At 40.7% G+C, this 14,592-nt stretch overlaps 1 protein-coding gene across 1 annotated transcript in view; it reads left to right on the top strand.

Moving 5' to 3' along the window:
• Positions 1–14,592, top strand: part of TTN (titin) — a 235,038-nt gene that overhangs the window by 219,135 nt on the left and 1,311 nt on the right. The window contains 24 exon segments of the mRNA XM_071434272.1: positions 232–825; positions 927–1,214; positions 1,338–1,637; positions 2,088–2,390; positions 2,670–2,972; positions 3,091–3,675; positions 3,824–4,129; positions 4,221–4,520; positions 4,758–5,333; positions 5,426–5,731; positions 6,387–6,980; positions 7,098–7,297; positions 7,299–8,136; positions 8,139–8,567; positions 8,570–8,785; positions 8,788–8,871; positions 8,874–9,001; positions 9,003–9,530; positions 9,532–9,673; positions 9,676–9,719; positions 9,721–10,353; positions 10,356–13,040; positions 13,126–13,279; positions 14,221–14,514. Coding sequence (XP_071290373.1) covers positions 232–825; positions 927–1,214; positions 1,338–1,637; positions 2,088–2,390; positions 2,670–2,972; positions 3,091–3,675; positions 3,824–4,129; positions 4,221–4,520; positions 4,758–5,333; positions 5,426–5,731; positions 6,387–6,980; positions 7,098–7,297; positions 7,299–8,136; positions 8,139–8,567; positions 8,570–8,785; positions 8,788–8,871; positions 8,874–9,001; positions 9,003–9,530; positions 9,532–9,673; positions 9,676–9,719; positions 9,721–10,353; positions 10,356–13,040; positions 13,126–13,279; positions 14,221–14,514 — 10,830 coding nt within the window.

Below are 14,592 nucleotides of genomic sequence, written 5' to 3' on the forward strand. Positions count from 1 at the left end.
ATGCTCATTGCTCAGAAATGTGTCATTCATTTCCAAAGGAAGTTTGCGTTTAAATAGCATGAGAATGAGAAGTCAGAGAAACAATCTAATCCAAAGGAAAATACATAATTCCTGGAGCTGTGTTAGTTTACAAATCAAATCCCAGCATTTTTTGTTTTATGCAGAAGTAATCATTGACTGTAAAATGAAAGGATCCAAAAAGGGAAAAAAAATCTTGTTTGTTTGTTTTAGACACACCTGGTCCACCACCTGCAGTGAGAGTTAAGGAAGTATCAAAAGATTCTGTGACACTTACTTGGGACATTCCAGTCATTGATGGTGGAGCCCCAGTCAACAATTACATAATTGAGAAACGTGAAGCTTCCATGAGAGCTTACAAGACTGTCACTACCAAATGCAGCAAGACATTTTACAGAGTTACTGGACTTCTGGAAGGAGCTTTGTATTATTTCAGAGTACTACCAGAAAATATTTACGGCATTGGTGAAGGCTGTGAAACATCTGATGCAGTACTGGTATCTGATGTCCCCATGATACCACAAAAACTTGAAGTGATTGACACCACTAAATCAACTGTTACACTTGCCTGGGAGAAGCCACTGCATGATGGTGGCAGCAGATTGACTGGCTATGTCATCGAGGCCAGCAAAGCTGGAACAGAAAGATGGTTGAAGGTAGTGACGTTGAAGCCTACTGTCTACGAGCATACCATTATTTCTCTCAATGAAGGTGAACAGTACTTGTTCAGGGTCAGAGCACAGAATCAGAAGGGCGTGTCAGAACCACGTGAGATTGTCACAGCAGTGACAGTTCAAGACCGAAAAGGTAGGTGTCTACTGTTGAAAACAATAGGGTCAAGCTTACACCAAAAGAATGTGATAGGTACAAAACAGGTATTTAAAATATCAATTACTTGCTTTCCTTAGTTCTACCAACGATTGACTTCACTGGAATACCTCAGAAGACAATCCATGTACCTGCTGGCAAGCCCATTGAATTAGCCATTCCAATTGAAGGACGACCACCTCCAACTGCATCTTGGTTCTTTGCTGGTTCTAAACTAAAAGAATCAGAACGCATCAAAATGGAGACTTCTGCCAAAATGGCCAAATTAACTGTGCGTGAGACCACCATACATGACACAGGGGAGTATACACTTGAACTGAAGAACACAAGTGGAACAGTTACTGATGCAGTAAAGGTTATAATCCTTGGTAAGAGTTCATCAAAATAATTGTCCATAACCTTCCTCCATTTGAACTTTTACATGAGAAATATGATTCTTTTTTTGCACCTGTTTTGTAAGCTTCTTTTCTTTTTCTTTTTTTTTTCCCTAGACAAGCCTGGACCTCCTGTTGGACCTATCAGAATTGATGAGATTGATGCAAATTATGTAACCATCTCATGGGAGCCTCCTGAGCTGGATGGTGGAGCTGCCCTTAGTGGGTATGTGGTAGAACAGCGTGATGCTCACCGTCCTGGATGGTTGCCAGTTTCAGAGTCAGTAACCAGGACAACATTTAAGTTCACCAGACTTGTTGAAGGTGCAGAATATGTGTTCCGTGTAGCTGCTACAAACCGCTTTGGAATTGGATCTTACCTGCAGTCTGAAATTATAGAATGCAAGAGCAGAATCCGTAAGTCTTAATTTTTGTTCAATCTCTATCTTTAAAATTGAAAATATATATTTAAATTGGTTTATATATCCACACATATACTAGAATTTTCTAGATGTTGCTACTTCCTTTTGCCAGATAAAATTGTACATTATAATGCACAGTAATGGTGTTATTTTCCAGAGGAAAAAATTCCATCCATAAATCTGTATAGGTATTATAGATGTACTGCAGAGAATGTGGATGGTAAACTTGGATTTTCTGCTCAGGTCTACCATCAGTCTTGAAAAAGTTCTCTACCCCATTACAAAACAAGAAGTTTTACCTGATTTGTAAATTACTTAGGTACCTGCTAATAAAAGAGTTTGATAAGACATTGATATTACATTGTTATTCACAATATGCCACATCATACTAGTGTATAAAGTTGTCTGACACTTTCTTCACTAATTCCATGTCATGTTTTTGCAGGTATTCCTGGTCCTCCTGGCACTCCAGAAGTGTTTGATATCTCTCGGGATGGCATGACATTGACTTGGTATCCTCCAGAAGATGACGGTGACTCACAGATTACAGGTTATATTGTGGAACGCAAAGAAGTTAGAGCAGATAGATGGATCCGTGCAAATAAAGTTCCAGTCACCATGACTCGTTACCGTTCCACTGGGTTGGTTGAAGGATTAGAATATGAACACCGGGTCACAGCAATCAATGCCAGAGGCACTGGGAAACCCAGCCGTCCTTCCAAGTCTGCTGTTGCCAGAGATCCAATTGGTAAGTAATTTCCTACAAATATTAAACACATGATGGTAGAAGGGAATGGCATTATGGTAGAATTAATTCTAATTTGGAAATTTTTCTGGGTGTACTAACAAATGAGATTCTGACTGGAGAAAACAAAGAAAATATTAGTGAAAATCTTTCATTCAAAGTTTTTCTTTTTAAATTCACTATAGACATATTACAGATTGTAAGTTGAAAGTTAGCATTTATTTCATCTTTTGAATATTCATAGAAACAAATCCCACCTGCCTATCTAATCTTCTCTTCCAGCTCCTCCAGGTAAACCTCAGAATCCGAGAGTCACCGATACTACAAGAACATCTGTCTCCCTGGCTTGGAGTCCACCAGAAGATGAAGGTGGTTCTAAAGTTACTGGCTACTTAATTGAGATGCAGAAGGTTGATCAATTTGAATGGACCAAATGCAATACTACACCAACCAAGATTCGGGAATACACCTTGACACATCTTCCTCAAGGTGCAGAGTACAGATTCCGAGTGCTAGCCTGTAATGCTGGCGGGCCAGGAGAACCTGCTGAAGTGCCAGGAACAGTCAAAATTACAGAAATGCTTGGTAAGACATTTCAAGCCTTAGCTCTTGTTGAAAGCTGTCCCAAAATTTTTTTTTGCCCAAAGCAGGTATGATATCATCTGTAGAAGGACATAGCATGACATGTTATTTTTGTTTGCAGAATATCCTGACTATGAACTTGATGAAAAATACCAAGAAGGTCTCATGGTGAGACAAGGAGGAGTAATTAGGCTTACAATACCCATTAAGGGTAAGCCCATCCCAGTATGCAAATGGACAAAAGAAGGACAGGATATCAGCAAGAGGGCCATGATTGCGACTTCTGAGACTCACACAGAACTTGTGATCAAAGATGCAGAAAGAGAAGATTCGGGCACCTATGATTTGGTACTGGAAAACAAGTGTGGCAAGAAAGCCGTGTACATTAAAGTCAGAGTGATTGGCATTCCAAATCCACCAGAAGGACCACTTGAGTATGATGATATACAAGCTCGTTCTGTCAGAGTGAGCTGGAGACCTCCTACAGATGATGGTGGTGCAGATATTCTGGGTTATATTGTTGAGAGAAGAGAAGTACCGAAGACTGCCTGGTACACTGTTGATTCTAGAGTGAAAGGGACATCACTAGTGGTGAAAGGACTCAAAGAAAATGTGGAATATCACTTCCGTGTTTCTGCTGAAAACCATTTCGGTATTAGCAAATCTCTCAAATCTGAAGAACCAGCCGTACCAAAGACACCTCTAAGTAAGTTTTCTTTTAGACTCAACCCCTCCCCCCCCCCCCCCCAAATTAATAACTACATTATGATTTAAAAGTGCAGCAATATATGCAGAAATATTAATGCTATGTCACTGTTATTTTTTTTTATTATTATTATTACCATTATTAACAGATCCACCAGAGCCTCCAAACAATCCACCTGAAGTCCTTGATGTTACAAAGAGTTCTGTCAACTTGTCCTGGTCCAGACCTAAAGATGATGGTGGTTCTCGTGTAACTGGCTACTATATTGAACGGAAAGAGACATCTACAGAAAAATGGGTCCGGCATAATAAGACACAGATTACCACTACAATGTACACAGTCACAGGACTTGTTCCAGATGCTGAATATCAATTCCGTGTCATTGCTCAAAATGACATTGGTGAAAGTGAAGCAAGTCCTGCTTCTGAACCAGTTGTATGCAAGGATCCATTCGGTAAGATAATGTTCGCATTAACAGATCTTTTGAAGAGCATCTTAATGACATTTTGAGAAAAACTGATTTTCTGTTTTATTTTAATTTTCAGACAAACCAAGCCAACCTGGAGAAATTGAGATCACTTCTATCTTTAAGGACAGCATTACATTAGAATGGGAACGACCTGAAAGTGATGGTGGCAAAGAGATCCTTGGCTATTGGGTTGAATATCGCCAGTCTGGAGAAAGCACCTGGAAAAAATGCAATAAGGAACGCATCAAGGACAGGCAGTTTACAGTAGGAGGTTTGCTAGAGGCCACAGAATATGAGTTCCGTGTTTTTGCAGAAAATCAGACTGGCCTCAGCAGACCTCGAAGAACTGCTATGGCAGTGAAAACTAAATTAACATGTAAGCAAAAATACACTGTCACATTTACTGCTGTAATATTGTTGTAATATTGGTACGTCATAAACCATGGTGCTGCATTTAAGATACTTCCTATGCAATATTTGCTAACATGACTATCCCAAAGGACAGTTTCTCAAGAGGATCAAGTATAAATGAAAACTAATTTACAGTAATATAGTAATAGAGGAAAATGTCATAGTAATCATCATTATTTTCTTCTTACTTTCTTTGTCACAGCTGGAGAAGCACCTGCCATTAAAAAAGAAATGCAGGATGTTACAACTAAACTGGGTGAGGCAGCTCAGCTGACATGCCAGATTGTTGGGAGACCTTTGCCTGATATTAAATGGTACCGCTTTGGCAAAGAGCTGGTACAAAGCAGAAAATACAAAATGTCGTCTGATGGACGCAATCATACGCTGACAGTAATGACAGATGAACAGGAGGATGAAGGTCTCTACACTTGTATGGCTACCAATGATGTTGGAGAAATTGAAACTAGTGGCAAGCTACTATTGCAGGCTCCTCCTCAGTTCCACCCTGGCTTCCCATTGAAAGAGAAATACTATGCAGGTGCAGGTGGCACCCTCCGCCTTCATGTTGTGTATATTGGCCGGCCAGTACCAGCAATAACTTGGTTCCATGGCAACAAGCCTTTGAGAGGATCAGAAACAATTACTATTGAGAACACAGAACAGTATACTCATCTTGCTATTAAGAATGTCCAGCACAAGACTCACGCTGGGAAGTACAAAGTACAACTCAGTAACACATTTGGAACAGTTGACACTGTACTTAATGTGGAAATACAAGGTAATTCATTTTCTTTTCAGTATTTTGTGGAATTTTTTTTTCGAATATTGACTGGAAATACAAATAAAAATTTTGTGCTTTTTCTTGTACAGATAAACCAGATAAACCAGTAGGACCAATTGTTATAGAGTCTATACTGAAGAATTCTGTGGTGATAAGCTGGAAACCACCAGAGGATGATGGAGGTGTTATGATAACCAATTACATCATAGAGAAACGTGAAGCCAAGGAAGGAGCAGAATGGCAACTTGTGTCTTCAAGTATTTCAGGCACAACCTGTAGAATTGTTAACCTAACTGAAAATGCAGGCTATTATTTCCGTGTTTCTGCTCAGAATATGTATGGCATTAGTGAAGCACTGGAGGTCTCATCAGTAGTTTTTATAAAGCCTCCATTTGGTAAGTAGAACCTAACATATTAATGCCTGTACGCTCCTGTGTTTCCATTTAAGCCCAGCCCCACACAGCTGTTTGATCACTGCTGTTGGATCAGGGGAGAATTAGAAGGGTAAAAGCTGAAGAACTCTTAGGTTGAGATAAAGACAATTTAATAGGAAAAGGGAAAGCTGCTTACATCAGCAATGCAAAAGAAGGAATTAATTCCCTGCTTCCCATGTGTTTAGCCATCTCCAGGAGAGCAGGGCCCCCATCACACGTAACAGTGGCTTGGGAAGACAAATGCCATCACTTCCAATGTCCCACCCTTCCCCCCTTTTATTACTGAGCATGGTGTCATATGTCTGGAATATCCCTTTGGTCAGCTGGGCTCACCTGTCCTGGCTGTGTCTCCTCTCACCTTCCCAGGCACCCCCAACTTCCTTACCAGCATGGCAGTGCAAAAAGAAGAAATGGCTTTGTCTCTGTGTAAGCTCTGCTCAGCAATAACAAAAACATCTCTGTATTATCAATCTTGTGTTCAGCACAAATCCAAAACACAGCCCCATAGTAGCCATTGTGAAGAAAGTTAACTCTACCCCAGCCAAAACCAGCATACCCTGTAATTAATTAGTAACGCAAGCTCACTTCAGTTTTTGACCTTTGTTATTCTTTACAGATAAACCAGGACAACCTGGCCAGCCAGTAGCAAGTGCTATCACAAAGGATTCTTGCGTTGTCTCATGGAAACCACCTGCAAGTGATGGCGGCGCAAAGATTAGAACTTACTATCTTGAGAAGCGTGAGAAAAAACAAAACAAGTGGATTTCTGTAACAACAGATGAAATTCGTGAAACAGTCTACTCTGTAAAAGATCTTATTGAAGGTCTTGAATATGAGTTCCGTGTAAAATGTGAAAATCTTGGTGGTGAAAGTGAGTGGAGTGAGGTATCCGAACCAGTCATTCCAAAATCTGATGTACCAATTAAAGCTCCACATTTCAAGGAAGAACTAAGAAATTTGAATGTGAAATTTCGAGCTAATGCCACATTTGTCTGCAAAGTCACTGGTCATCCTAAGCCAATTGTCAAGTGGTACAGACAGGGCAAAGAAATCATGCCAGATGGGGAAAAGATCAAGATACAGGAATTCAAGGGAGGATATCACCAGCTGGTCATCACGAATGTAACAGATGATGATGCCACAGTATATCAAGTTAGAGCTACCAACCAAGGAGGATCTGTGTCTGGCACTGCCTCTCTGGATGTTGAAGGTGAATGAAGGGTCTTGATAATCAAGACAAATTCATTTTAATTTTGAATATTTAGACTGTTGATGCTCTTCTCATGTGCTTTTGGTTACATGTTTTTTCTTCCTCTTTCTATTCTAGTTCCTGCAAAGATTCATTTGCCCAAAAACTTGGAAGGCATGGGAGCTGTTCATGCCCTCCGAGGGGAAGTGGTGAGCATCAAGATTCCATTCAGTGGCAAGCCAGCCCCTGTGATCACATGGCAGAAGGGACAAGATCTCATCGATACTAATGGACACTACCAAGTCATTGTTACACGGTCATTCACATCTCTTGTTTTCCCCAAATGGTGTTGACAGAAAAGATGCAGGGTTTTACATTGTTTGTGCCAAAAACAGATTTGGAATTGATCAAAAAACAGTTGAATTAGATGTGGCTGATGTGCCTGATCCACCAAGAGGTTTGAAGGTAACTGACATTTCAAGGGATTCAGTCAACTTAACCTGGAATGAACCAGCTACTGATGGTGGAAGCAGGATCATAAACTACATTGTTGAGAAACGTGCTACAACAGCAGAGCGATGGATTCGTGTTGCACAAGCTCGTGATACACGATACACAGTGGTGAACCTATTTGGCAAGACCACCTACCAGTTCCGTGTAATTGCAGAGAACAAGTTTGGCCAAAGTCAGCCTTCTGAACCCACTGATCCAATTGTAACAAAGGAAGATAAGACCAGAGTATTGAACTATGATGAAGAAGTTGACGAAACCAGAGAAATTACGGCAGCTAAAGCAGGTCACTATTCTACAAAGGAGCTCTATGACAAATACATGATTGCAGAAGAGCTTGGACGTGGGCAGTTTGGCATTGCACACCGCTGTGTTGAGGCAGTTTCGAAAAAGACTTACCTAGCCAAATTTGTCAAAGTAAAGGGTGCAGACCAAGTTTTGGTAAAGAAAGAAATTTCCATCCTAAACATTGCTAGGCACCGAAATATCCTGTATCTTCATGAGTCATTTGAGAGCCTAGAAGAGTTGGTCATGATCTTTGAATTCATTTCGGGGGTTGACATCTTTGAAAGAATTAGCACATCTTCATTCGAACTTAATGAAAGAGAAATAGTAAATTATGTACGCCAGGTCTGTGATGCACTAGAATTTTTACATCGTCATAGCATTGACATTTTGATATTAAACCAGACAATATAATTTACTTCACAAGAAGAAGCTCTATAATTAAAATTGTTGAATTTGGTCAAGCCAGACAGTTGAGGCCTGGAGACAGCTTTAGACTCCAGTTCACTTCTCCTGAATATTATGCACCTGAAGTACATCACCATGACTTGGTCAGCACAGCTACGGACATGTGGTCAGTTGGTGCTCTAACATACATACTTCTCAGTGGCCTTAACCCTTTCATCGCTGAAACAAACCAACAAGTAATTGAAAATATTCTAAATGCTGAATACAGCTTTGAGGATGAAGCATTCAAAGACATAAGCATCGAAGCCATGGACTTCATTGATCGCCTACTAGTAAAGGAAAGAAAATCTCGGATGACAGCTGCTGAAGCGCTTAATCACGTGTGGCTAAAACAGCAGACAGAAAAGACAGCACCAAAACTATTAAGACCTTAAGGCACAGGCGTTACTATCAAACTCTAGTAAAGAAGGAGTGGAACACAGTTGTGTCAGTAGCCCGCATTTCCTGTGGAGGTGCAATTAGATCCCAGAAAGGCATAACAGTGGCTAAAGTTAAAGTTGCCCCAATAGACATTGGGCCTATTGCTGGGCAGATAAAGCATAATGTTGCAGAAGAAGGAGGCCATGCCAATATGTATGTACGATTGAAAACTATGATGAGTCCACACAAGTCACATGGTACTTTGGTATGAGGCAATTAGAAAGCAATGAGAATATGAAATCAAATATGAAGATGGTGTGGCAACCATGTATGTCAAAGATGTTTCTAAATCAGATGATGGCACCTACAGATGCAAGGTGGTGAATGATTATGGTGAGGACAGCTCTTATGCAGAACTTTTTTGTTAAAGGTGTGAGAGAAATTTCTGAGCACTACAGATGCAGAACTGTTAGAAAAGTGAAACGACGGGTTGATACTATGAGACTGTTAGAGCATCCTCCAGAATTTACTCTGCCTTTGTATAACCGCACTGCATATGTTGGAGAAAATGTCAGGTTTGGAGTAACAATAACAGTTCACCCAGAACCTCGTGTAACATGGTACAAATCAGGCCAGAAAATCAAACCTGGGGATGATGATAGGAAGTACACTTTCGAATCAGATAAGGGTCTTTATCAACTTGTCATCAATAATGTCACCGAAGAGGATGATGCTGAATACAGTATTGTGGCACGCAATAAATATGGTGAAGACAGCTGCAAAGCTAAGCTGACTGTGATTCCGCATCCCCCTCCAGCAGATGCCACACTCAGGCCAATGTTTAAAAGACTGCTGGCAAATGCTGAATGTCAAGAAGGCCAAAATGTCAGTTTTGAGATCAGGGTATCTGGTGTGCCAAAACCAACGTTGACATGGGAGAAAGATGGTTCAACCTCTGTCCTTTGGTCCCAACTTTGATATAATTCATGAAGGTTTAGATTACTATGCTCTGCACATCAGAGATACTTTACCAGAAGACAGTGGCTACTACAGAGTTACTGCTACAAACAGTGCTGGATCTACAAGCTGTCAGCTTATCTAAAAGTTGAACGCTTGAAATACGTCAAGCGTGAGTACAAAGACAGAAGAAGAGCGGGAGAAACATGTACAGAGGCAAATTGACAAGACCTTACGAATGGCAGAAATCCTTTCTGGGGTTGAAGCTGTTCCATTGACACAAACTGCACAAGAGGCTCTCAGAGAAGCTGCTATCTTATATAAACCAGCTGTTAGCACAAAGACCGTTAAAGGTGAATATGAAGTTCAGAAAGAAGAAAAGAAGGAGAAGGAGGAAAGGAGACTTCGTATGCCATATGAGATCCCAGAGCCTCGCAAACATGCTGCTCTTGAGGAAGATCAGCAAATTAAACACTTTGTGCCTCTGTCAGACATGAAGTGGTACAAGAGGCTGCGAGACCAGTATGAAATGCCAGGAAAACTTGAGAGGACTGTTCAGAAACGCCAGAAACGCATACGTCTTTCCAGGTGGGAGCAATTCTATGTGATGCCGCTGCCTCGCATTTCTGATCAGTACAAGCCTAAATGGCGCATACCAAAGCTGACACAAGACGATCTTGAAATTGTGAGACCAGCACGCCGGCGTACGCCATCTCCAGAGTATGAATATCACTATAGACCAAGAAGGCGCTCGCTTGGTGACTTGTCTGATGAGGAATTGCTCATGCCGATAGATGACTACTTAGCCATGAAGAGAGAACTGAAGAGGAAAGACTGCGCCTTGAAGAGGAGCTGGAAGTTAGGCTTTTCTGCTTCCCCACCAAGTAGAAGCCCCCACGCTTTGAACTGTCTGCCCTTCGATATTCTACTGCAGGAGCACAGGTCAGTTCAGAGGAAGAAAGAAAAAGAGAGCTGAGGTATTCAAGCTATCACATTCCAACTAAAGCTGAGACAAGTGCAAGCTATGCAGAGCTTCGTCAACGTCACGACAGGGCTGCCTACAGACCACCTAAACAAAAGCAAAGAATAATGGATGAGCGGGAGGATGAAGAATTGCTCCGGCCTGTTGGCACTGATCAGCGACTCTCTGGATACAGGAGTGAGCTTAAATATATGGCAGAGGAAGAAAAGAGTAGACTCAGGAGAAGGAGGGAAAGAGAAATAACAGAGATCACATCAGAAGAAGAAGAAGAAATAGAAATGGTGCAATATGGTCACAGGGAATTTTCACCCTCCTCTAGATTACTAAGGAGAAGAAGATCCCTGTCTCCAACTTACATTGAGTTGATGCGTCCTGTATCTGAATTAATTCGACCTCGCTCACGGCCTCCTGAAGAAAGTGAGAGAAGATCCCCAACGCCAGAGAGAACTCGACCACGCTCACCTAGCCCAGTTTCTAGTGAAAGATCTCTCTCCCGGTTTGAGAGGATGGCAAGATTTGATATATTTTCTAGATACGAGTCCATGAAATCTGCTCTGAAAACTCAAAAAACGATGGAAAGGAAATATGAAGTTCTGACTCAGCAGCCTTTCACCCTTGACCACGCTCCTCGCATTACCCTGAGGATGCGCTCACACCGCGTACCGTGTGGCCATAATACTAGGTTCATTCTCAATGTCCAGTCAAAACCAACCGCCGAAGTGAAGTGGTACCACAATGGTATTGAGCTCCAAGAGAGCAGTAAGATACACTTCACCAATACGAGTGGTGTATTAACTCTGGAGATTCTCGACTGCCACATTGATGACAGTGGAACATACCGAGCCGTATGCACCAACTACAAAGGGGAATGCTCTGATTATGCAACACTAGATGTTACTGGAGGAGATTACACTACATACTCTTCCCAGAGGAGAGATGAAGAAGTACCAAGGTCAATTTTGCCTGACTTGACAAAAACAGAGGCATATGCAATCTCCTCGTTTAAGAAAGCATCTGAAACAGAAGCAAGTTCCTCAGTAAGAGAGGTCAAATCAGAAGTGTCATCAACAAGAGAATCACTTTTATCTTATGAACACTATGCTGCTTCTGAAGAAAAAGTCACTGCAGCTGAAAAAAAATCACTGGAAGAAAGGACTTCACACAAAGCATTTAAAAGCACTCTGCCAGCAACAATCCTTACAAAGCCGCGGTCAATCACAGTTTCTGAAGGGGAGACTGCAAGATTTTCCTGTGATGTTGATGGTGAACCAGCACCAACAATAACATGGCTCCGTGCAGGTCAACCTATTGTTTCTTCAAGGCGCTTCCAAGTAACACGAACACAGTACAAGTCTACCTTTGAAATTTCTTCCGTCCAGGTATCAGATGAAGGAAGTTACACTGTTGTGGTGGAAAACTCTGAAGGAAGACAGGAAGCCCACTTTACTTTGACCATTCAAAGAAAAACAATTCCTGAAAAAACAATTATATCACCTCCAAGGATCAAATCTCCTGAGCCTCGTGTAAAGTCACCAGAGCCAGTTAAGTCCCCTAAACGAGTGAAATCTCCTGAACCCATCAGCAGTCCCCCAAAAGCTAAGTCACCACCTGCAGACAAAATGGTAACAGAGAAAGTACAATTACCAACTGCTTCTCCACCAAAGATTAAACAACATCTGAAAGCAGAAACTCTTGGAGATAAGGTAAAGTTATCCTGTGCAGTTGAAAGCAATGTTTTAAGTGTCAAAGAAGTGGCTTGGTATAAGGATGGTAAAAAACTGAAAGAAGACCATCATTTCAAGTTTCATTATGCAGCAGATGGCACTTATGAGCTCAAAATCCACGACCTCATGGAATCTGACAAAGGAGAATACACCTGTGAAATTATTGGGGAAGGAGGTGTTTCAAAAACTAACTTCCAGTTTACTGGCCAAGTATTTAAAAATATCTATTCCCAGGTAAGAGGTGTAACTGAATCTCATAAAACAGTCCAGAAAGAAGATGAGTTACTTATGGTTTCTAGCCAGAAGAAATCAGTAGTGGCAACTGAAGAGAAATCTGCAGTTCAAGAAGTCATTAAAAAGTCAGCTGTTACAGAAGATATCAGACAAATGAAAGAAATTACAGCTTCTTCAACTAAAATGACAATGTCTGCAGGGCAAAAAGTGACAGTGAAGGCCAACATTCCTGGTGCCTCTGAAGTAAAATGGGTGCTAAATGGAATGGAGCTGAGAAATTCAGATGATTACAGATACGGCGTTTCTGGAACTGATCACACGCTAACTATCAAAAAGGCCAGTAATAAGGATGAAGGTATACTCACCTGTGAGGGTAAAACTGATGAAGGCATTATTAAATGCCAGTATGTTGTGACCCTTTCTAAAGAGCGCTCCAGTGAACCAGCATTCATCATGCAGCCTAAGTCTCAAAATGTCAATGAAGGGCAAGACGTGTTGTTCACTTGTGAAGTCTCTGGGGAGCCTTCTCCTGAAGTTGAGTGGTTAAAGAATAATCAACCTGTAAGTAATCATTTAATATGTTTACTTGAAAAAATAGAATTAATAAAATTTATCTTAATGAAACCATTTTTGTTCCCCTCCTTAGATTGCAGTTTCATCGCATCTCAGAGTATCTCGCTCTAAAAATATATATTCGCTTGAGATTCGAAATGCCACAGTGAGTGACACTGGAAAGTACACAGTCAAGGCAAAAAATTACCATGGGCAGTGTTCTGCTACAGCATCTTTGACTGTACTCCGTAAGTTTGTTCTTCAGACCTTGTGTTCAGCATAGTCACAACTTTTTGCTGTGGTGTGTCTACTAAAATTACTTACAATAAAATCCACTGGCAGTGTTGACTTCAGTATTTTAAGATGTTCATCTTTCTTTTAAATATTACATATACAGCCCTAAAACAGCATTAGAAATCTTTTTAACACCCAGAGTAGCACAGAGGTGCTCTATTACATCAACAGGTGCATGGTAAGAGAAAGCTATGAGCATTTGTTCTAGGATGAGTATGTTAAGACCTTGGTGCTGGTAATTATTCTTTCCTCTAAAAGGAAAAAAAATCTGTTTACTAAAAAAATCTGTTACAATAAAATGAAGTCATTCCACAGTTAAAGATTTTTATTTAATAGAACTGGGTTAACTATTTTATTGGCTATACCATAATCCCAGTTCCTAGCATCAAGGTGTGGTTGTGATTTGCTTGCATGACTGTGTGTGGGTTTAAAGCAAAGCTGCAGTGATTGAGCTTTCCTGTTGCCCTTTATAGCAACAAAACAATGCAGTGAAGTAGATTTTACTATTCTGTTTTTAAGAGCTTGAAAATGTTTCACAGCTTCTACAAATATGAACTGAGCACACACAATTAATTTCTCAGTGTCTAATTCTAGTAATGGTTCTAATAAGAAACACTGTGTGATGACTTGTTTTTTCTTAAGTATGTATGGTTTTCCTTGAAGCTCATACATATTGTAAGTTACATTGCCTATTTTTTAATTTCTAAATTACTGCTTGTGATTTGGATATCTTGACTCAAATGACTGTAAACAAGTGTATACTCCACTGCAGTTTTCCACTGAAAGCAAAGTATGCCATCTTCATTTCTGTAAAATTAACCATACAGAACTGCATGACTTTGTTAGTTAATGTGATGTTGTTGCTTTTTCCCTCTATGTTTGCAATGCTCCTCAGCTCTAGTTGAAGAACCTCCGAAAGAGGTAGTATTGAAGACCAGTGGCGACGCAAGCATGCACGAAAGTTTTTCTTCTCAGTCCTTTCAAATGGCTTCTTCTAAACAAGAGGCTTCATTCAGCAGTTTCAGCAGTAGCAGCATGACTGAAATGAAATTTGAAAGCATGTCTGCCAAAAGCATGTCCTCCATGAAAGAATCCTTTGTAGAGATGAGCTCCAGCAGTATTATGGGGAAATCTAGCATGGCTCAACTGGAGAGTTCAACCAGTAAAATGCTTAAATCAGGTCTGAGAGGTGAGCATTACAATTATTGGTAGAGTTAGTGCTTCAGCTATCCTGAAGTAGTCCTCAGAGTAAAGCTGCTTCATGGCT

The sequence above is a fragment of the Agelaius tricolor genome, unplaced genomic scaffold (assembly GCF_023055355.1).
Source record: "Agelaius tricolor isolate 1412-34295 unplaced genomic scaffold, bAgeTri1.0.p SCAF_10, whole genome shotgun sequence".
NCBI lineage: Eukaryota > Metazoa > Chordata > Aves > Passeriformes > Icteridae > Agelaius > Agelaius tricolor.